Source organism: Chionomys nivalis, chromosome 26, assembly GCF_950005125.1.
Source record: "Chionomys nivalis chromosome 26, mChiNiv1.1, whole genome shotgun sequence".
NCBI lineage: Eukaryota > Metazoa > Chordata > Mammalia > Rodentia > Cricetidae > Chionomys > Chionomys nivalis.
Window position 1 is genome coordinate 18,108,891 of NC_080111.1, and position 22,308 is coordinate 18,131,198.

A 22,308-nucleotide genomic window follows, 5' to 3' on the forward strand; every position below is an offset into this window, starting at 1 on the left:
AATGTTCATTTTGAATTGCAAATAACCCTTCACAAGCACAAGGAGGCACAAGTGTGGAATCTTCCAATGAAAAATGACTTGTTCACCCACACTGTCCACGAGTGCTTCGGTAGCAACCCACAGTGTTGCGAAAGTCAGAAATTTACTGCCATTAACCACATAACTGCTCTGTCAACCAGGTGGATGTGTAAAATAAACAACTCCAAAGCTTACCACGGAGTTACTTTAATATTTGATGGTTCATCGTGTGAGAACGTTGCCTTACTATCTGGTATAGCAGAGCCCGCGCAGCCCGTGTTTACGAGGGAAACATTGACGCTTAAGCCTTCACATCTGGAGCTGCTTAGAGGATTAAATGAGCTATTGTGTGCATTGTGAACAGGTACCTTTCTCCCCAGGGGCCACACCTTCCAATTAACGAGACCGGTAATAGATGGCTTACTTACCTGTACCCAGATACAGCTATCCACCGCTTTCAGAACCTTCTCGTGGTTGACAGGATTGATTTCAACCAGCAACGTTAAGCACTTTGACCCTGCATAGACAAGAAGGATTGCAGTCATAACAACTGGGATAGCACACATTCTCTTTTCGTAAGCAACCACGAGAAAGAATGCCTGATGTCTCAACTTATACCAGCCGTGGATTAACAGAACAACTCTACCAGCATCTAATGTCTCTTGAGATGACACTAAACTATTATTCGTCCCCAGCTCCTTTCTTCAGGAAAATGTGGTGGTCCAGGGGCTCTAAACGAACACTCAACCTGCCTTCCACCTCCTTATACACCCGAGAGAAGCTGCATTTGAGCCAGTGACAGAATGACCACATTAAAAGGGAAGCCTTTCTGTGCCTTAGGACAGCAGCAGGCCCGGGGGAAGAGAAGCACCCTGTTTACAATCCAAATGGTTTCTGAAGCAAGATGCAATCCCTGCAGTGTGACTGACGGAGCAGCCACAGTGACCCCAACAGCCGCCCTTTCCCCTGCACAGGTGCAATCCCTGCAGCCCGGACTGACACTCCATGCTGACCCCAATAGCCGCCCTTTCCCCTGCACAGATGCAACCCCTGCAGCCCGGACTGACACATCATGCTGACCCCAACAGCCGCCCTTTCCCCTGCACAGATGCAATTCCTGCAGCCCTGACTGACACACCATGCTGACCCCAACAGCCGCCCTTTCCCCTGCACAGATGCAATTCCTGCAGCCCTGACTGACACACCATGCTGACCCCAACAGCTGCCCTTTCCCCTGCACAGGTGCAACCCCTGCAGCCCTGACTGACGCACACCATGCTGACCCCAACAGCCGCCCTTTCCCCTAGACAGCATCATTTGCAAATCAGCGCAGCTGGGATTTGAACGCGTGTTCCCCATTACATCAGGTTGACATTCCTCAAACTCAGAACTGGGGCCACAGGTTTGTAACTCAGCAATAGGGCAAATGACAAGGATTTGGGAGGTCTTAGTTTTCATTACCAAAAAGGAAAAATAAATATCGAGACAGATAAAGATCCTGCAATGAAGCAGAAGCCAGGTCAACGCACCTGTAGGGAGACCATTTTTAGCACGGTTTCATAGACCTTCTGCCTTCTAAGTCTATATCAACACAGCCCTACCCATGGTCTGTCCAGTTCTCCAGCATGTGGCAGCCTGGGTGTGAAAGTAGAGAGAGATTCTCAAGCGTATGTGTCATGGCTGACCGTGCCTATCAGCAGCACACTCCGGTTTCCCCCAGAACAATGGACCAGTACCGTCAACAGCTGCCTTAGGTCCTGGGGTCATATCTGAGCAAAATGTCATAAAAGCAATTAGAAGTAAGCTCGTGGCCAGGGGCTGGAACGTCCAAACATAGGTCAAAGGTCCCCATTCCTAAGAGAGTGGTCGAGTTCTCATGACTAATATAGTAAGGTTCTCGCTCGATTGCTGTACTGGGAATATTAACGCATGATTTGGAGATCACACAGCAGGCTGAAAACAATCACTTTTTAGTTCTTAAGAGTGACCTGGCACACGAGACAGTTTCCGGGATATGACCTAACAAATTAGTCCTGGGTATTTCTATAAAAATGTCTCTAACGATCACCAGAGGGGGAAACTCCCAAACCGAGGGGCAGTCATAATGGGAGATTCCTGGGCTAGGAGGACCACAAGTCCAGCTGCTGTCCTAGAGCTAAAAGGCAGGGAGGCTGGCAGGGTCCTGGCCTGTAGGCTCTGCCTCAAGGAAGAGCAAGCTGAGCAGCTCACTGCACCTGTGCCAAGGGCTGACACTCAGGGCTCAGCTGGCACACCCCCACACTCCTCACCCTCCACCCCCACTGCCACAGGCGAGGCCGGAGAGCCTTGTGGGTCAGAGGTCACTACTGCTTTTACTGCAAGACCTGCAGCCTAAGCCAGACCTGCGACCTCCCGCACCGCCAGACTCCCCACAGCTCTGGAAGCCATGCTGAGACTATCTGCTGGACTTCAGGTTATAAACCCAAGATGGCGAGGCAGACAAGTCAGGGAGAGCATCCTGTGGACCCCAGGGGCCACCTCTGACTTCCTCATCTGGAGGTAGATGCTTGTGCTTCCCCTTGCTTCTCTTTGCTGAGAGATCTCAAGCAGTCCGGGCTGATGATCTTCAACTCAGCATCTCTGAGGATGGCCTCAGATCCTTAATCCTGCAGCCTGCACCTCGGGAATGCTGGGATTCCAGGGGTGTTTACTTTGGTTTACTTGGGAGGGCGTGCTTCTGATTCTGCCCTGGAATTTTGAGTGAGTTTCCTGCCCCACAACTTCTAGGACGTTGGGCTATCCACCGAGTCTCGTGACAATGGTTTTGTTTGTTTGGGTGTGTGTGAGAAAGATTTTCTTTCTTTTAACATCATTTAATCTAGTGTCTTTAATTATTTTTGTTTTGGATTTTTTTCCCCTCCTTTGAGGCAGTTTCATGAACCACCTGGCCCAGAGCTTGGCAGGTTTGCTCATATTACCTAGTAATGCTTTCTCAGACAGCTTGTTAGAGTCCTGTTGGGTATTCATTTCTATCAATGGCAGATCAATAAACATTGTTATTAGGAACTAAGAAAATGCCTTGAGGGACTGGGGAGAGGGTTCAGTGGGGAAAGCGCTTGCTACACAAGCATGGCGACGTGAGTTCAGACTCCAGACATCACATAAAACAGCCAAACGTGGCAGCATCCACCTAACTCCAGAGTGGAGACAAGCAGATCCAGCTAGCTCACTGGTCAGCCAGCCTGGCCACATCCGCGAGCTCTGGGTTCACTGAGAGATCCTGTCTCAGACAGAGCGAGACAGAGAGCAGTCAAAGGCACCTGATATTAAATTCTGTCCCCCACACACGTTCACACTCCACGCACGCACGCACACCTATCCTTATCAGCACACCAGTCACTTGGAAAGCAAGACATGTTGAATCACGAGTGTAATTTCACAGGTAAAATGTGTGATGATACTCATGGTTTATGACCCAACACAGCACCGCAGTCCAGGGACAGGACAGGACATCAGTTTAAGAAGCTGTGTTCCTGTCGACTGAGATGCAAAGACGTTTCTGTGACCAAAAGCGACTTAAGGAAGGAAAGGTTGGGGATTTTTTCTTTTTCCTTGTTTGTTTTGGGTTGTTGTTGTTGTTGTTGTTATTGTTTTGGGTTTGTTTTGGTTTGGCTTACACACCTAGGTCACAGTCCATCACTGAGGGAAGTTGGGGCAGGAAGCAGGAACTAAAGCTTGAAGAATGCTGCTTGCTGAATCACAGGCTCGTGGCTAACTCGCTTCCTTATGCAACCCAGAACCACTCTCCCAGGAAACGGTGTTGCCCACAGGGTGATGGGTCTTCCCAGATCAACCAACAGTCAAAAGAATTCCCCACAGACACATGCACAGGCCCGTCTGGTCTGGACAATCTTCAACTGAAACTCTTTTCTCGGCTGACTACAGGCCGTGTCACATTGATAGTGAGGGACCCTGGAAATCTATCTGCTCGGTGCCTAAAGCGTGGCTTCAGGAGTAAGAGGGACACCGGTGTCAAAGACAGTCAAGAAGAAAGTAGAATAAAAATAGCCTGCAAAAAGCGAGAACAAGAGGGAAGAGCAAATTTTTCTACTAATGTCTATTTTAAATACGACTGAATTACTGTATCAGATAACACAAAAGGACAGCCAATTATCTCATATAAAAATTCACATGTTCTAACTGCATAAAAAACCCACAGTCTGGGAAGACTCTAAGGAAAAATAGAGAATCACCTTAAACTGGCTTTCACAGTATAAATTTATATATTTATAGTAAATAAATAAATAACTATCATTTAAGTTTTCTTTATCTTTCTCCACTAACCGCCCCCGCCTGGTTCAGCATGGGCCAGGAATTTAATTAGGACAGGAGTGAGAGTCAACCACCACTAACAGGAATGTTTCTCAGTGACACGCCACATACTTCACAGTGGCGCTCTTGAGCCAAATCACAGCTGTGTGAAACATTTATCTGTCCCTAATGGTGTGGAGGCTCTGGGAAGTCTTGGTGACAGTGGGGTCCACCCCAGTTGCTGCCCAAGGGGAATCTATTGTCTCTAGTAACAAAGGAAGACATAGAGTTCAGCCTGGGCCTCTTCTTATGGAAGGTCATTGTCATTTTCTAAACATTAGTTATACTATGGCCAAGGAGGGAAGAAACTGGTAAAAGTTGATTGTAAAGTATGGGAACAGAGAAACTTTTACTTGAAATATGTTACAGTTTGTTTCTTTTGCAATGGGGAAAAAAAACCCATTTTAAACAATAGGATGTTAAAGAAAACTTTTCAAAAGACTACTTTCCTTAAATAAAATGACATACAATGTAACCATTCCGAGTAGACAAAAGAAATCTTTTCAAAATATCTGTTCAAAGGACAAAACCTGACATATTCTATAGTATTTTCTGGTTACATCATTTCTGAAATCTCTTTTTTAGGGCAAAGGGTATTTTGAGACAGGGTTTCCCGTATCCCCCAGGCTAGCCCTGAAATCATTCTGTAGCTAAGGATGACTCTGAACTCTGAGTCTTCCTGCATCTACCCCAAGGTCTGGGACAACAAGGGATGCACCACTAAGCCCAGCCCATTTCTGAACTGGTGATTCTCAAAGGCAGCTCCCCTCAACTTCTGACTCATTAAGATCCCTACCTTACATCTCTAGGATGCTCTAGAATTCTCAAACTGAGATGCACAAAACCAAACACTTCCTCATATTCCTGCGAGCACACACACATACACCAACCACACTCACACACACCACACCCCATACACACACACCACACACATACACACCACACACATACACACACACCACATACATACTCACACACACACATACACACACACGCACACTTGTTCTGACAAAAAATAAAAAATAAAAGGTTGAGTCATTCTCAAACTTGTTCTTTTTCTCATGTGCATATCAAATCCAGAAGTAATCTTGACAGATCTGTTTTTTATGTCCAGATGCATCCTTAGCCCACACGATTCCCTTTGGCTCACAGTGTAGACCAGGTCTTTCCAGTGTTCTCTGCTAGGAAGACAAACACCCTGCCGCTCACCTCCATTTCCTCTGACTTCCCTTTCCCCCACCCCACCTGAGCTCACTGTCTTCATCAGTCTCTGCAAACAGCGAATGTACACCATCTAGTCCAGTCCTGCTCCGTCAGAAATGCAACTCATGTCCCCCTCTTTCCGCTGCCTCTTTAACCATGCCCCAGGAGGGTTTCCATGTCCTGAATAAACCCATAACACCAGATTCTCTGCTTCAGATGCTGTTTCTAATGAAACCCAAACTAAGGCCAGAAGGGGACAGGTCCACTCTAACCGTGAGAAGTCTACCTGAGGAGTGGGGATGGTACCCTAAGACCACAAGCACAGTAGACATGAAACATTAGAACATTAGTGGCCGCCTTGAGTCTTAACCTGCTTGAGGGCACCTCAAAATCATTCCTTTTTCAGACTGGAAACGGGGGACAGTTTCCTTCCTCTCCCTGATACCCACTGACCATGGGCTGGCCTATTGTCCGTCCGTCCGTCCGTCCGTCCGTCCATCCATCCATCCATCCATCCTCCCAGTCTGTAACATAGACGATGGAGTCTTCCAACGATCTAAAGATAAAAGCAGGAAGTTGGTAGAGAAGCTGAGGGGGAACATTCTGGAATTATACCTGGACAGAGTTGGTTCTCACCTCAGGGGCTGGGATAAAGGGTGAGTTGCGATGCCAGTTACTTTGTGTGTGCTATGATAACTAACAATATTCAGGCTACTGTTCATAGAGACACAGAGAGTAATCTCACCACAGGTGCCCAAACTCAAGGCCGAGCAAGCATATGTGAATAGGATTTGATTGTATATCAAGTAAAACTGTACATTTTCTCTGGGAGTGCACTGGATGACATGAAGAGCTGACTATTGTTAAGCATGGCACTGAGGCAGAAATGATAAATACCAAGTAAAAACGACAGTTTCTCTGAGTGTGCTGGCGTAATAGAGCTCTTCTCAGACTAAATGTAACCAGGAACAAGAAGAAGAAGACCACACAGTGCAAATCCAAGGTGTGTGGATCCTGCCCCACCAGCTCGGCAGTGACATACAACAGGAACCTTGTCTTCCCAGGACAAAGGAGTCCATCACATGGGCCCCGGGTCCTGTTTTGTTCAAACCCTTGTTTAGGGGTCAGCATGCTGATGTTCTAGAGTCCATCCTACATAATCTGGTCCAAATCCATCCCTTGAGGTGAGCATTACATCAAATCCTAGGAACAGTCAAGAGTATAAAGGAATGAGGAGGCCAGCAGCGCGAAGGATGGGTGACCTAGGTCTCCATGTCATTGCAGGGTGGAAGTAAGAGGGACTAAGCAGTGAGATTCCAGATAAGACAGCTAGCCCACCAACATCTCACAAAAGCCCTCCCGAGGCTCGGCTCCCATTCTCCTGCCTCTGTCAGACGTGGGGAGATGTGAGCCTCAGAGACCAGCACGGCCTCGTGAGCCTTCGGTGGAATGTACGTGTGAAGGGTTTTTCCATCACATGCAACCACAGAATACGTCCAAGAGGAACTAGGCTAACAAAATAAGGAGTCAAGGGCCAAATAAATAGAGCAGAGGGGAGCCACCTGGGAACACAGCAGCAAGGGCTGAAATCAGATCCTCTGGTCCAGGACTAAAACGGTAGCTCACGGGCTGACTCCAGCCTGCTGGTGACTATTGTTGCTGGAGTAGAGTCTAAAAAATAGTTGGGCCAACTTCTATAAATTAAATTTTTACATAAAAGTCAAGTATTCTCAACAAATTGCCAAGCTGGTTCCAGTGGACTTAACTGCCCTTCGCAGCAACAAAAATCCGCTAAGTAGCGGTTCCTCCTTTGGCAGTTCTCAGGGGTCAAGAAGGGTTTCAGCGGATGAACACATTTCATTAAACAACTGAAATATTTCTCTGTGTCTGTGCTAAAACTGGAAACAAGGCTAGTGAGACACTCGGCAGAAGAAGGCCCCTGCTGCCAAGCCTGACCACCTGAACCCAACCCCAGGACCCAGATGGCGGAAGAGAGAACCAGCTACTGTAAGTTGTCCTCTGACCTCCACACGCATGCCCATACACATGCAGGCATACAAAATAAACCAAGAGGAATGCAATATTTAACAATGGGAACAATAAAAGGATCTCATTTTCCTTTTTTATGTGGCTATGTATCTTTACGAGGACACACGTTGATGTGTACAGTAGAGTCTAGAGGCCAAATGTGTAAGGCTTTCTCAGGCACCATCCATCTTGCTTTGTGAGACTGAGTCCCTCCTTGGCCTGGAATGGCCAAGTAGGCTAAGCTGGCTGACCAGTGAGCACCAGGGATGGCCCGTCTCCACCTCCATAACACCAAGATAACAAGCGTTGTTTTTACATGGAGCTTAAAAACGAACGCAGGTTCTCACACCTGCACAAAACTTCACAAAATCACGAGCCTGATGCTCATTCTCCTTCCACCAAATCTATTTATGTATCTGGCCTCTGTGAACATGCGTGGTTGAGGATAGCCGCCTCAACACTCCAAAGAAGTACCCGCAGCACCATGCAGGGGGCCCGAGCGTGCACAGTAAATACTGTCATGTTATAGGGCAGGTGGATGATACAGAATACCTTTTGCAATTTAAAAAGTGAAAGATTCTGCACGGCTAAGAAAATAAAAAGTGGGTTTTCATAACTGAACAGATTTGTGTTTTATTTTGTATTTATGAACTATCCACAATGCATTAGAGATTAATCAATATTTCATCAGATATTTTTAAAGTAGTATTGTAAGTTTCCCTACTTTTACATTAGCTTCTAGCCATAGATGTCAAGTATAGTCTCAGCATTCATTTACTCTACAGGGGCTAATTATCACCTCATTTTTCTACAATCTCTATTATATTATTTTTCGCACCTTCTTGCCTACTTGAGAAGCAAGATTTAAAGTCTTGCTTGCGCTTAAATGACCACTAACGTTTTATTCTAAGATAGAGGCACTTCTAAAGAGCTTGAAATTTGCCTTTAGCCCAACAAATCTTTATCCGTCAACACACACAAAAGAAGAATAATTCCATTACCCGGCTGAAGCTCACTCCTTACATCTTTAGTGTACTGGACGAAACTTGCAGCTGATGGAAAAGAGAGAAATCAATTAGCAACTGATCTGCATGACAGCTTGTTCAAGTGTAACGCTGAACACCTGAAATCAATATGGTCTATCACCGTAACACTGTGGATGACCGCAAAGTATCCGTTCCTATAGCTGTGTCCTGCAGGCTCAGTTTCAAACTTGACTTACATAGAACAGGTATTTTTTTTTTTTTTGCCTTTGAATTTTTTAATTGATTTTTATTGAGCTCTACATTTTCCTCTGCTCCCCTCCCTGCCTCTCCCCTTCCCCTTTCACTCTTCCCCCAAGGTCCCCATGCTCCCAATTTACCCAGGAGATCTTGTCTTTTTCTACTTCCCATGTAGATTAGATCTATGTAAGTCTCTCTTAGTGTCCTCATTGTTGTCTAATAGAACAGGTATTTTTTGCGAAGTTTCTGCTATAGTCAAATACTGCAAAATCCAAATGCTTCAACTTAAAAGACATAGCTCTTCACAAAAAGCAATGGGATCTCAACTCACCAAGCAAAGTCCTCTCGCTGTTGACAGAGCAGCTGACAGCTCGCATATCCCTCTCAAAGGTGTACAGGTGCTGTTAAAACAGCCGGAAAGGGAGGTCACAGTGAATAACAATTGTATGAAGGCAAACTCCTATTAAACTTTGTACCAAACATTATTTAGCAAACGCTCCCTACAGCACAGAGTAAACTAGTCTGTGCTGTCATGGTCTGGATTATTTCTCAAGGAAAATGTGTTTAATATTTTCTGCCACATGGGGCACTGAAACTTAGCTATGAGACAACCAACGTGGTTCAGAAGACAAACTTTGAAACTAAGCTAGACCCACAGTCGAATCCTGACTGCTGTTTTCTAGCTGTGTGACTTTGGAAAAATTATTCAACTTACCTAATCATCATAATTAACATAGGACTATAATATGTGTCTCATGTTATCATGAGGACTGAGAAATACTGGAGTGGTATGGCCAAAGTAAGTGGAAAACATCTCATGGGGGTATGAGGGTCAAGAGGACAGTACTCAGAGAGCATTCAGTGCAGCCTATGCTGTCCAAGGGGCACCCAGATGTTAGCATAGGGGACGAGAAAGGCTTCAGTCCAATGACACACTCAACTCTGATACCGTGGAATATGTCAAAAGTGTATTTCATATTAAAGGAGTGGATAAGAAATCTTTTCTTTTTTATGAATGTTTGTAATGTTCAAAATATCAAGAGAGCCGGTCATGGTATGTACACCAGTAACCCCAACCCTCCAGAGGCTGAGGTGGAGGGGTACAAGTTGGAAGCATCCTGGGCTATATGGTGGGACCCTGTCTGAAGCAACAGTGGGGGGGAATCAAAAGATTCCACTTTATCAAAGCTCGGGAAAATGAAAACAGTCATGAAGATGAAAGATGTGATGTGTAGTCTAAGGACTGAGGACACACTCTGGCTGTGTCACCACATCTCCACGGGAAACAGTTACTAATGGGGAGCATTGAGTTAATATGAGGGCACTAAATTTGGGGCTCCAGAGACGGCTCAGTTGTATGAGCTACTTGTGCAGAGAATCCAAGTTCTGTTCCCAGCACCCATGTCAGGCAGCTCATAACTGCATGTACATCTGACGCCTCCTTCCACATCTGACACCCCCCTCCACATCTGACACCTTCCCCCACATCTGACAGACACCTCCCCCCACATCTGAAACTCCCCCACATTTGACACCTCCCTCCACATCTGACACCTTCCCCCACATCTGACACCTCCCCCCACATCTGACACCTCCCCCCACATCTGACACCTCCCCCCACATCTGACAGACACCTCCCCCCACATCTGACGCCTCTGGGGCATTCACAAGCACACACACACACAATACACACACACACAATTAAAAATAAGCTCTTTTCTGAGGAAAGTACTTTATTTTATTCTTCAAGGATGTATTCCTATAGAAGTTTTGGTTTTTTAACTTTTGGCTCTGAGTGATCCTTATTTATAAATAAGAAAAAATCATAGATTATATACTGTTTCTAATATTTTATACTTTTAACTATGAGATCACCCATGAATAATCTTGATGCTCAAAAGATGCAAATGATGTCAAATATAACATTAAACCTTCCAAACCACAGGTAACATCAAATCTGTTCCAAGAGGCAAGTTTGTAACTCACTCAGTAGCCTTCCAGTGATTTCTATACATACTGCATCCTTACGTTTCTTAGTCTTCAACACGCACAGAGTGTATTATCCTTCAAATGCTTCGCTTCATGTAGCAAAATGTTTGTGACAGCCTTCTGTGCCAGTGTTCATTTGCAGGGTGTGTGTGTGTGTGTGTGTGTATGTATGTATGTGTATGTATGTGTGAATGTGTGTGTATGTATGTGTGCATGTGTGTATGTATGTGTGTATGTATGTGTGTATTGTGTGTATCTATGTGTGTGTATGTGTATGTATGTATGTGTATGTATGTGTGAATTATGTATGTGTGTATGTCTATGTGTGTCTGTGTGTGCATGTGCGTGTGTGTATGTGTATTGTGTGTGCGTGTGTGTATGTGTGTGTGTGATAAGCATGTGTAATGCAGACACACACACACCTATGCGTGTGCTGTGAATAGTAGGGGTCAGGGTCCAGTCCCTTCTCTATCACACTCCACCATTTTGGATAGATGGTCAGGCCCACGGGTCCCTAGACCCTGCCTGTCACACTCTCAGTACTGAGGTTGCAGATCACATACTGTGTTGTTTTTCAGAGGGTGCTGGGTTGTGAACTTGTGTTTTCCTGCAAGCCCTTTACCCTGTAAGCCATATTTGCCTTCTACTACAGCCCAGCTTAATAGACTGCTTCATCCCTTGGCAGTTGCATTTAGTCCCAAATAACCTATTCATGGGCGTTAATTTAATTTAGCTCCTACTTTTAGATACTAAAATGATGCAATTAACATTCATTTGTATTATTTTCTAGTGCTGGGGCTCAAACCTGGGAACTTGTACGAGTTGGGAAAGTATTTTACTACTGAGATACATTCTTAAACCTCAAATACATCTTTGTGAGCCTATGCAAGAATTTCTAGAACACAAGGAATAGAAGTATAGAATTCTTCATTATAAACATCAAAAATATTCACCAAACTAGTTTATGCAGAAAAGCAATTACACAGTGGCTCAGGGAACAGGATAATGTGAGGTCAGTCTGGGCTTTAGCTATGGTTTAATCCAGAAATAGAAATAACCATTCTTTTAACCCTCTGGCTTTAACACATGTTTAGCCTCTACATAACAAAACTCCAAGTTCTGGTCCCCAAAACCCTGGCGGTTCCAATCTCACATTCCATGTGAGCAGAATCAGAGAAGAACAGTCTTAATCCCCAGAAAAGTCTGCTAGGTACTTGTATCCCACCAGCGCGAGCCTTATTTCCGCCTGCTTGCTCTGAGGGTAGGCCAGCAGGGATGGGAGTGAGGAAGAGAGGTCAGAGAGGGGCGGGGAAGAAGGGAACTTTCCTCCTTATGGCTAAGCAGTGTGCTGCTTCCTGTTTGGCCATGTAAGGAGGGTCATCATCTAAAACTGCAGAGGAAGACCAAAAAAGACTCCCCTCTCCCCAGTCTTCCCACTCAGTAAAGCTGAAAACCCTGAACATTGTCTACAAAATAAAACTAAGAAGCCTGGGAAGTTGAGTAAAGAAAACAGGTTGGATACGTATTTCGTGTTTCTCCCGTAAGCACAAAGCTGTGGGTTCGGTCTACAGCATCCTGGGGGTGGGGAAACACAGACTCTGGGGACTCCGAGTTCTGAGAAACGAGGCAGCGGTGGCTTTTTTTGCATACCATATCTAGACTTGAAGCTAAAAAAAGAGATTATAGCAGAAAGGAAGCCAGAAATAGACAGAAACACCCCCCTCCGTCGCCCCAGGCAAAGAAACAAGAAAACCAGCAAGACAGAGTCTGTTAGATGCTGCCCAGACTCTTCTAGCGAACAGTCTGAGGAAAGGCGACCCCACTTGTCCCATTACCCACAAGGCTGAGCGGGGAGACTGGATCCCACTCCATCCAGATGCCCCAGGCGCTGTCCACTCCTGCCAGATGGGATTAGAAAAGACCAGGTAGAAATCACGACGTTCCTCCCAACGGAAAGCCATGTAGGATGGTGGGCATCCACCCGGACCCAGCTCTGAGGAGGCCCGGATCTTCCTCAATGGAGCACCGGCAGAAGGCCGGACGCGAAGCCAGGACTCGTACCTCAGGTCTCCCAGCACCCACCCTGGTTCCTGACCCTGAGGAGGTGAAGCCTAGCAGGAAGCTGAAAACCCCATCTCCACCTAGCGCCAACAGGGGACCCTCTCAGCTGGGTCCCATCAAAGGAAGCCAAGTGGAAGAGTTCCAGTCTTCGCCCCCACCACGGCAGGAGTGGGATGGTGCCCTACAGTCCTCCACAAGTTCTGTGTCAGAGGAGACACTGGAACAGAAAGCTAAATAAGACCTAGCTTCTCTTGGGAGCTACGAAAACCATGAGTCATGCCAGGAACCGGGAGAACTTCAGCTTGAGTGAGAAAAACAGACGTTGGGCACTAGGGTGGCAAATACTAGAGGCTGTGGCAAAGATTTCAAAACACAAAATACAAGACAAAAAGGCCTCGACTAAGAAGTTTAAAATGTGACTGAATAAAAACAGTAGAACTCCTAACAAGGACACAGATAAAGAAAAATGCAAAGAAGTTTTACTTTTGAAAATTACAGTAATCAGCTTTTAAAATCTTAAATGATAACAACATACTAAAAAAAATTACAAGAACTTGAAGGAAAAAAAAATACCTAATCTGAACAGCACAAAGTAAATTACCTGGGACTAAGGGAAAGGAGTTGTACCTCATAGACCCCTGACTATCACAAAGATCTGATTAACTAATTTGATGCAATTAAAGTCCAGGAAAGGAAAAAAGTAAAACTTTTTTTAAGTGTTTGCAGACATAGTGACTGATGAGCGAATTGCCCCAAATTGGACAAAAGATTCAAGAAACTGAATGAAAACCCAAACAATGGAGGATAGGAGAGCTGACCCTGAGGTCATGAGAGCAGGAGAGCTGTTCCTTCCCTTCACCAGCCTCAGACCAGCACTCGGGAGAGCTCCCCTGCACCTCGGCCAGACAGCACAGTAAGCGCTGGCCCTAGTGGTCCAGGTGTGAGAGAGCCAGCGATGAGGGCTTGAAAGCAGGAGAGCCTGCCCAGCCCTTGCTCATTGCTGCAAGGTGTAAACTAGCAAGGGCAATGCTCGAGGGCTCACCCTGGCGGTGAGAGCAGGAAGAGCTGGCGGGCTGACTAACCCAGCAGCTGCCCAGTCTCAAACCAGGGCTAGGAGCTGGCCCACCCCAACATCCGCCCATCTATGATCTGCTAGAGCATGTGAAGGGACCAGACCTGCAGACCCAAAGCTGCAGGGTCTCCATGACGACACAGGGCAGCAGCAGGGTATCCAAGGGTGTCCCTGTGAGGGCCCAGCATGGATAGTGTAGCAGAAGCCAGAGGCCTCCAGCCAGACCAATGGCCATGGCAAGAGCAGTGAACACTTGCAAGGAAAAACAAACGGACTAAAGGGTGTACCACATGACTCTCTGTCACACTACAGCTTCCAGGACGAGATTTTTCCCTTTTTCTTTTCTATTTTTTTCTCTTAAATTTTATTTTATTTTATTTGTGGGGGAGGTTGCAAGGGCAGATATGAAGGGACAAGAAATGAATGGGATGGAGATGGCTGATGTGAAAGATACAGAGAATAAATAAAAAGGAGGTTTTATAATAATAATCTATAAATAAAAAGAAAAGAAATCCCAAAAACCCAAACAGATCCATAGAAACACACTCAAGTAAATTTTCATAAAATAAAGGGCAAAGGAGAAAAAAAATTTCAAAAGTGATTGGGGAAAATGACACCTTAAATACAGAAAGAAAACGTATTAAAAGATGGGTTTTCTACAAAAGGCCATGAAGGGAGGAAGGAGGACATTTTTTCAGGAACCAAAAGACGAGAGCTGTCAGCTTGAATTCTGGACTTGGCAAAAATCATCCTTCAAAATGAATAAATGAGAGAAACACCCAGGTGAAGAAAACTGAGAATATGTGACCTGCCCACAACTCTGAGTTACCATGACTGAAGCAAATTCCTAAAAGATCAAGAAAATGTTTTTTTTAAAAAAAAAAAAAGAAAAAAAAAAAGCCGGGCAGTGGTGGCACACGCCTTTAATCCCAGCACTTGGGAGGCAGAGGCAGGCGGATCTCTGTGAGTTCGAGACCAGCCTGGTCTACAGAGTGAGTTCCAGGACAGGCTCCAAAACCACAGAGAAACCCTGTCTCGAAAAACCAAAAAAAAAAAAAAAAAAAAAGAAAGAAAGAAAGAAAGAAAGAAAGAAAGAAAGAAAGGAGAAAAGAAAAAAAGATGAAACAATGAAAAGAATGGAAATATGGGTAGGAAGCAGTGGATTTTCCTTAGTTCAATTTGTCTAAATTCCATTTAACAACAAAGGCAAAATATGTGTCATCAAATTCGGATCTTGAAAAACACCACGGAGTTAAGGCTGCAGCTCGGTGGTGCCGCGCTTGCCTGACATAAACGGTGGCTGTGGATTTAACCCCAAGGAGCACAGAACAAGCGCTTAAGTAGAAGTCTTGTCTATGGAAGGGGGCGGATGGAAAGATGGCGCAGCAGGTAAGCGTGCTCAGAGCTCTTGCAGAAGACTCCCATTCCGGGAATCCAATGCCCTCTTCCCGCCTCCATGGGCTCTGCACGCACATGACGCACACACTCACGCAGACACTCACAAAGTAGATAAATACACAAATAAGTCTTTGTAAAGAGGGGCAACATATGGGCAGCAACTGCAAATTTAGGAAAGTAAATGACTTCAGAAGTAAAGGACCCTGAGTTTCCCAGGAACTGGCAAACAGCCGTCAGCAGCTCTCTGGATGTACGGTGCACGGTGCACGGTTTTCGCTGACTGCAGTAGCGGCGACAGAATCGCGCTCTGTGATGAAATGGCACAGAACCGTGACACCCACATCCTACCAGAGTCACCTTCCTGGTTCTCCTGTCACGCTCTAGTTACACAAGATGTAAGAACCGGAGAAAACTGGGCCAAGGGTGCTTGGGACTTGGCAGCTTTGCCTGTTTAAAAACAAAACCACGTAGGAAGGTGGGGGATCTTTAGGTTTGTGCAGTCTTGAACCCAGCCTGGAAACAAAGCATTGTCTTTCTCTTGGTGGCACAGTCCCAAAACAAAAATACAGAACTTGAAAGAAAATGCCAAGTCCAGATGACTTGATATGCAAACCTATTTCCTCAACCAAAGAGCCAGGGGGAGCAACGTGGGTTGTAAGGTGTTCTGAACATATGGGAAACATAGAAGAGACAGTGGGATTAGTGACTTCTGTGGTTTGACTGTGTCTCCCAAGTCCATAGGCTGGAAAGAGAATCCCTAGTACAGCAATGTCTGGAGGCGGAGGCCCAGGGAAGGGTGGTTAGGTCACAGGCTCTGCCCTCCTAATGGACTATGGCTTTATCAGCCCTAGTTAGTTACTAAGAGAGTATTAGCATAAAGGTGAATCAAGACCCCTCTTGCTTGCCGGTCCTCACCCTTCTACCATGTACCATGGCAGAGGAAGAAAGCCCTTACCAGATATAGGACCCTAGACCTTGAACTTCCCAACATTTGGAACCTGTAAGAACTAAACATCTGTTCTTCACAAATCACCAAACTTTCCTGGGCAGTGGCGGTGGCACACGCCTTTAATCCCAGCATTCAGGAGGCAGAAGCAGGAGAGTCTCCATGAGTTCCAGGACAGCCAGGGCTACACAGAGACACTGTCTTTAAAAACGAGAGAGAGACAGAGAGAGACAGAGAGAGAGACACAGAGAGAGAGACACAGAGAGAGAGACACAGAGAGAGACAGAGAGAGAGAGACAGAGAGAGAGACACAGAGAGAGAGAGAGAGAGAGAGAGAGAGAGAGAGAGAGAGAGAGAGAGAGAATATCTCAGATTCTCCATTATAGCAGACTGTGGCAGCAGCAACTTTGGGTAAAGAAAAATGTGCCTATTTATCACCGTAAAGCTGGTTAAGTTTCCTACTAATTTATGCCTTAGCCAATTTATTTCCTGAGTGATCTCCATATCTGAAAAGCCAAAGAAGCAGTAAGCTTAAAGGCCCAGGAGGGATGAACATATCCATAGAAGGTAGTTGCACCCCCACCCAAGTCAGACTAAAATTTCACATAATGCTGCTTCAGGATGCATCTTCTCACAATTTGGACCATCTAGAAGCCAAGAGAAGGACTGTCCCAGCACCCAGAGTTTTGTTTGCTTCTTCCCCAGACTGTGTCTCAACAGGATTTGCCTTGGTCATCCCTGAGACTCTGGATGCTCACAAGGGGAACACTGACTGCGTAGTTATTGAATCAGAGAAATGAGCTGTCGTGCGCGGAATGGGGGCGGGGGGGGGGGGATGGGAGAGAGAATGACCACTTTCTGCACTGAAGCCGAAAGAGAGAGGTACCTGTGAGAAACTTAGAACGCAAAATGGATCTTTAAGTTCAAGGCCAATAAGACACGATTCTCAAATGTTCCTACTAAGCACAAACTGCCTAAAGTCCCAATTAGGTAAACCTTGTTCACACTGACCAGGAACTAGCAGGAGTAGGTTTGAATAAAACTAAGGAACCAGCTCCAAACCTGGGCTGTTACTAAAAATGAACAAAAACAGCGTCATGAAAGTCAGCCAGAATCAGAACTCAGAGCCAAGGGCCGCTATGAAAATGACCTAGGAGTACACACGGGTCTTGCAGAATGACCTAGGAGTACACATGGGTCTTGCAGAAGGCGGTGGACTTCCTACTTACAGTTTTTTCTCCATACTATTGTAAAATTCGTCTGAGCCAACTTTAGTTGAACTTCAAAGAACTAAGACTGTGTGTGTCATTTTGGTTCATGGGTCATTGGACTTTTTTTTGACAACAAGGATTTAAACAAACTAAAGAAATAGGAGAAGGGGGAAATGAAAATATTTAAGTTTCTGGAAAACAAAATTGAGCTTTATACCTTGAAAACAGAGGAGGCAAAAGAAAAAGAAAAGAGTCAGCTAAGAGTCTACAATTACCTCGTTCTGTCTGGTTTGGCAGTCATATAATCCAAAGACAGCATTCCCCTTAATATCCTAAAAATCAATCAGATGTTTGTTAGTGCCATTGCTTGGGAAATGAGGAAGCCTGCTGTATACATCTAGAAGACCAGGCCTAACTCAGCTAGGCCCTGGAACTTGGAGCAAGAACGGGTCACCACTAACAGTTTAGAGACTCTGGGGACTGCCTTAGCATGAACCTCCAGCCGTATCCTTAAGGGAGTAAATATCACAAAACAGATAATGGTATTGAACAAAATCCATAATATAAGAATATTATCGGTAAGTAAGTAAAATTGAGTCTTTAAATGCATCATCCCTAAATACAATTTACGAATTTTCTTATATTTTTGGTTGTGAGCCTAGCCTTTAATGGCTGAGCCCTCTCTCCAGTCCACAATATACGAATTTTCTTTTATCAACAGGAAACAAATTACGGCGGAACACATGTCTAGAACTATCTGTTGGAATTACTCCTTCGTGTGTCCCTATTAGCAGAGTTGTCAGTAAAATTAAATCTTCCATAGAGCATCCAACATCTGACAACATTGTTAAGTATCTACCGTGTCAACTATGGTTATATTTCCATCTGATGTCAGAGTAACCATAGTTAACATTTTCTCAAAGACAAAACTTTAACATACTAGTTAGGTTTAAATGTCTTGGCCCTTTCTTCCTTCGAGAAAATGAAATTATCCATCTATTCATTTTTTTTTGAATTTCAGATATGTAGTTTCACCTGATTTTTTTTTTAAAGAAAATATCTCATAAGATGGACTACCAACATCTCTTCAATATCACCTACACAGAAGCCAAGGATGTTAAAGGTTAAGGACCAGCAAGTCTTTGTTGCCCTTCAATAAAGTGAAGTACAGTTTCTGTAAAAAGTTAGTCTTAGCACTGGCGAAGCAGAGACAGGCAGATATCTGTGAGTTTGAGATCAGCCTGGTCTACGTGGTGAATTCTAGGCTAGCCGTTGCTGTATAGCGAGATTTTTGTCTCAAAAAAGAAATAAATTCTATGAAAGGATAATCTAAATGATGAAAACAATAAAATGTATGTTGTATTTATTCATGGCAATAAAAAGACAGCATGGACTCACCTTATAGGTGTAAATAATGTCTCCATTTCTTTCGATGTTTAGCACACGCAAGCTCTCATAAGCTGTTTCTAGAACGCCTGGAATATAAAATGACAAGCTAATATTCAGGAAATGGCTTTAACATATCCAACAAACAGAGTATTCATGAGAGAAATCAAGTTCTAAACTAGAAGCTGGTGACTTTGTTACAGAGACTGTACAAGCAGGCACACGTAATCTTTCCCGTTAGAAGTCAAAACACTCACGACCTTTAAAGGACAGGGAGAGACTCGTGGGGGAGGGTACACTCTGAGTGCACGGGCAAGCTCGTAGAGACATTCAGTGGACTGTGTCCTCTTCACCTGTCCACCAAATACTCTTCTGTATGCTCTGTATCCCAATAATTTCAAGTGTATGATCGCTTTTCTTGCGCATTCCGAGGCTATGCCATTAGTGGCACACCAACTTAGAATTACGCTCCGGCTGGCAGTTGGCAAAGTGCCAGCCAAACCAGTGTACAGACCTGTGTTCAGATCCCCAGCGCCCATGTAAAAAGCCAGGCCTGGCAACATACATGTGCAGCTCTCCTGCTGGAGGAGTAGATTCAGCTTGCTGTACCTGCTGGCCCACCAGGGAGTGCCAGGTTCCCTGAGAGTGTGTCTCGAGAAAGATGGAGTGCAATAGAGGAGGACCACTCAACATCATCGGCTAGCCTCCACCGCGGGATGCTGCCTTTGATTAGCTCCGTGTTAAGAGTCCGAAAATGTTTTTTTCTCTTGCTATCAAGAACCACCCCCATTTCCAGACCCAAAAAGGTTCCTGTGTTTATTACCCAGGAGGAGACAGGGAGGAGGAGCGAGGAGTGGAAAAGTTCTGTTCTGAGCTGAGAACATCTCATCCCCTTGCCGTAGAGGCTTTGGAGAGGTCTCTGCCAGTAGCCTACCTAGGACACCTGTGCCCGGTGGCCATTCCCCCAGTGGGTCACACCTAGGAGAGGACAATCTCCTGTGGGGCCTTCCGTGTACAACTTTGTGATTGTGCACGTTCTGGTGTTGAAAAGCACAACTAAGGCTTTTTATCAGGAGTTAGACTTTATTCATTGAAAAATGTCTTCTCTTTCCCCTTAAATCCTTCTTTGGTGTTTATACAATGACATGGACGTTCTGGCTATGGCTCGTGTGGTACAACTTTCTCTCTCCTTTCCTGTTAATTCTCCTGCGACTCATGCTCACGGTGTGAGACAGGTGGTCCTCCCTCGGCATCCTCCCTGGCTGGCACTGTCTTTTCATCGGATTGGTCCACGGTCATTTAGTGTGGTTGTGTCAGTTCACACCTAGAATACTCTTTGCCCTCTGTGACGCGCCCTTAATCCCAGCACTCAGGAGGCAGAGGCAGGCAGATCTCTATGAATTTCAGGCTGTTCAGGTCTACACAGAGAGACCCTGAATCACAAAAAATGAGCAAACCACAAAATCCCCCATAACCGCTGAAAACCAACTGCGTTACTTGGCTGATGTGTTTCTGAAACTGATGAAATCAGTCTCTCAAACTAGCAACTGCCTCAGAGCACAGAAGACCTATGTGAAGTTGGCGTGTTCTTTTCTACTCTGAGGGTGTCAGTCTAGGGAAACTGATGGAACTCTGTGTCCTTACGACTTGGGTACTTTCCAATAAAAAAATCTTCTAGAGCAGGACATAAAGGACCTTTATACAAAACATTTCATTTAAAATTTAACTGTCCATCTTCATCTACAATTTTTAGGGCAGCCTCGATTCTCCAGGTAAAGGGCTCAAATAAGCAGTGGTTTGTACAACATTCTTGAGTATCATGAATCGAGGAGAAACTGATATTTTTAGCTTCCTCAAAAGTTGACCATAATCAAATGACTTAAACTGAGTTGCTCATACACAAATAGAATATCCAGACATTAAAATAGTATTGCATTGGTTATAGAAAATTCAAATGTTTATATTAAACACACAAAACATCCTACAATGCATTCTGTTTGTATTTCTAATTCAAAAGAAAAGCAGAATAAAGGCAAGGGTAGCAGAAGAACTGGACACCAGAGCTGGAGCTGGTGGGGAGCCTTCACCATCACCCTGAAGCCTCTCTTCCTCCTGTCACAAGACACTGTGTGCGGGAGTTCTGTGTGAGGACACACGTGGTCAGTCACGAGACACGGTGTGTGAGAGTTCTGTGTGAGGACAGACACACGTGGTCAGTCACGAGACACGGTGTGTGAGAGTTCTGTGTGAGGACACACGTGGTCTGTCATGAGACACGGTGTGTGAGAGTTCTGTGAGGACGCACGTGGTCTGTCACGAGACACGGTGTGTGAGAGTTCTGTGAGGACACACGTGGTCTGTCACGAGACACGGTGTGTGAGAGTTCTGTGAGGACACACGTGGTCTGTCACAAGACACAGTGTGCGAGAGTTCTGTGTGAGAACGCACACGTACTTTTATAGCCAGGTATATATTTCTGTTGAGCTGCCAGAACCACTTCACACTGATTTTGAAATATATGGAGAATCGTTTGCTCTTACATCACAACGAGATCCAGTCAGCTGACTGCTAAGTCCACCTCAGTGTTCTCATTCCCACCTCATACACACTTTGACCCAGGGGTCACAGGCTCATTGCACCTAAAGGACAACTGAGTTCAGCAAGGTGAGGCCCCCAAGCCAACATCACACAGTGGAGAAACAGCACGGGGTCACCTCACACCAAAAATGAGAACAGTGAGCTGGTGTCCTGTGCCAGGCGAGACCGGAAGATGAATGATTACCCTCTCGGGGACTCTAACAGCTGGAGAAGTGTTCAGCGACTTCGTTTCCATCCTGTGATGATGCAAAGCTTTCTAGAGTGCAGTGTGTCAATATTTTGAGATTTTTTTTCATTCAAGAGTGTAAGGACACTGGGCCAGCCCTTCACAAAAGTGAACATAAAAGGTTTCAGTTGAGATAAGAAATTCCTTTACAAGAAGTCTTGAAAAAATTCCTGGCGAAACATCTATTTTTAAGTCACTAAAAAATTCTCCACCAAATACAGATTATAATTATCATATTATCATGTGTGTGTGTACATGTGTGTGTACACATACACATATACACACACGAATCCATAACACATACCATGGCCCTCAGCTCTGCCTGTATTAGAAACACGATGTGTGTGTGTGTGTATACATTTACACACACGAATCCATAACACATACCATGGCACTCAGCTCTGCCTGTGTTAGAAACACGATGTGTGTGTGTATGTGTATACATTTACACACACAAATCCATAACACATACCATGGCGCTCAGCTCTGCCTGTGTTAGAAACACGATGTGTGTGTGTGTGTATACATTTACACACACAAATCCATAACACATACCATGGCACTCAGCTCTGCCTGTGTTAGAAACGTGAGGGGAGCCT

At 45.1% G+C, this 22,308-nt stretch overlaps 1 protein-coding gene across 2 annotated transcripts in view; it reads right to left on the reverse strand.

Moving 5' to 3' along the window:
- Positions 1-22,308, reverse strand: part of Gsap (gamma-secretase activating protein) — a 77,853-nt gene that overhangs the window by 50,235 nt on the left and 5,310 nt on the right. The window contains exons 2-6 of one of the 2 annotated variants that reach the window (XM_057758714.1): positions 18,898-18,974; positions 17,775-17,831; positions 9,154-9,223; positions 8,601-8,651; positions 447-535 (exon numbers count right to left, since the gene is read on the reverse strand). In XM_057758714.1, coding sequence (XP_057614697.1) covers positions 447-535; positions 8,601-8,651; positions 9,154-9,223; positions 17,775-17,831; positions 18,898-18,974 — 344 coding nt within the window. Of the gene's footprint in view, positions 1-446; positions 536-6,024; positions 6,079-8,600; positions 8,652-9,153; positions 9,224-17,774; positions 17,832-18,897; positions 18,975-22,308 lie in introns of those variants that run through there. The other variant, XM_057758715.1, reaches the window with a different exon arrangement.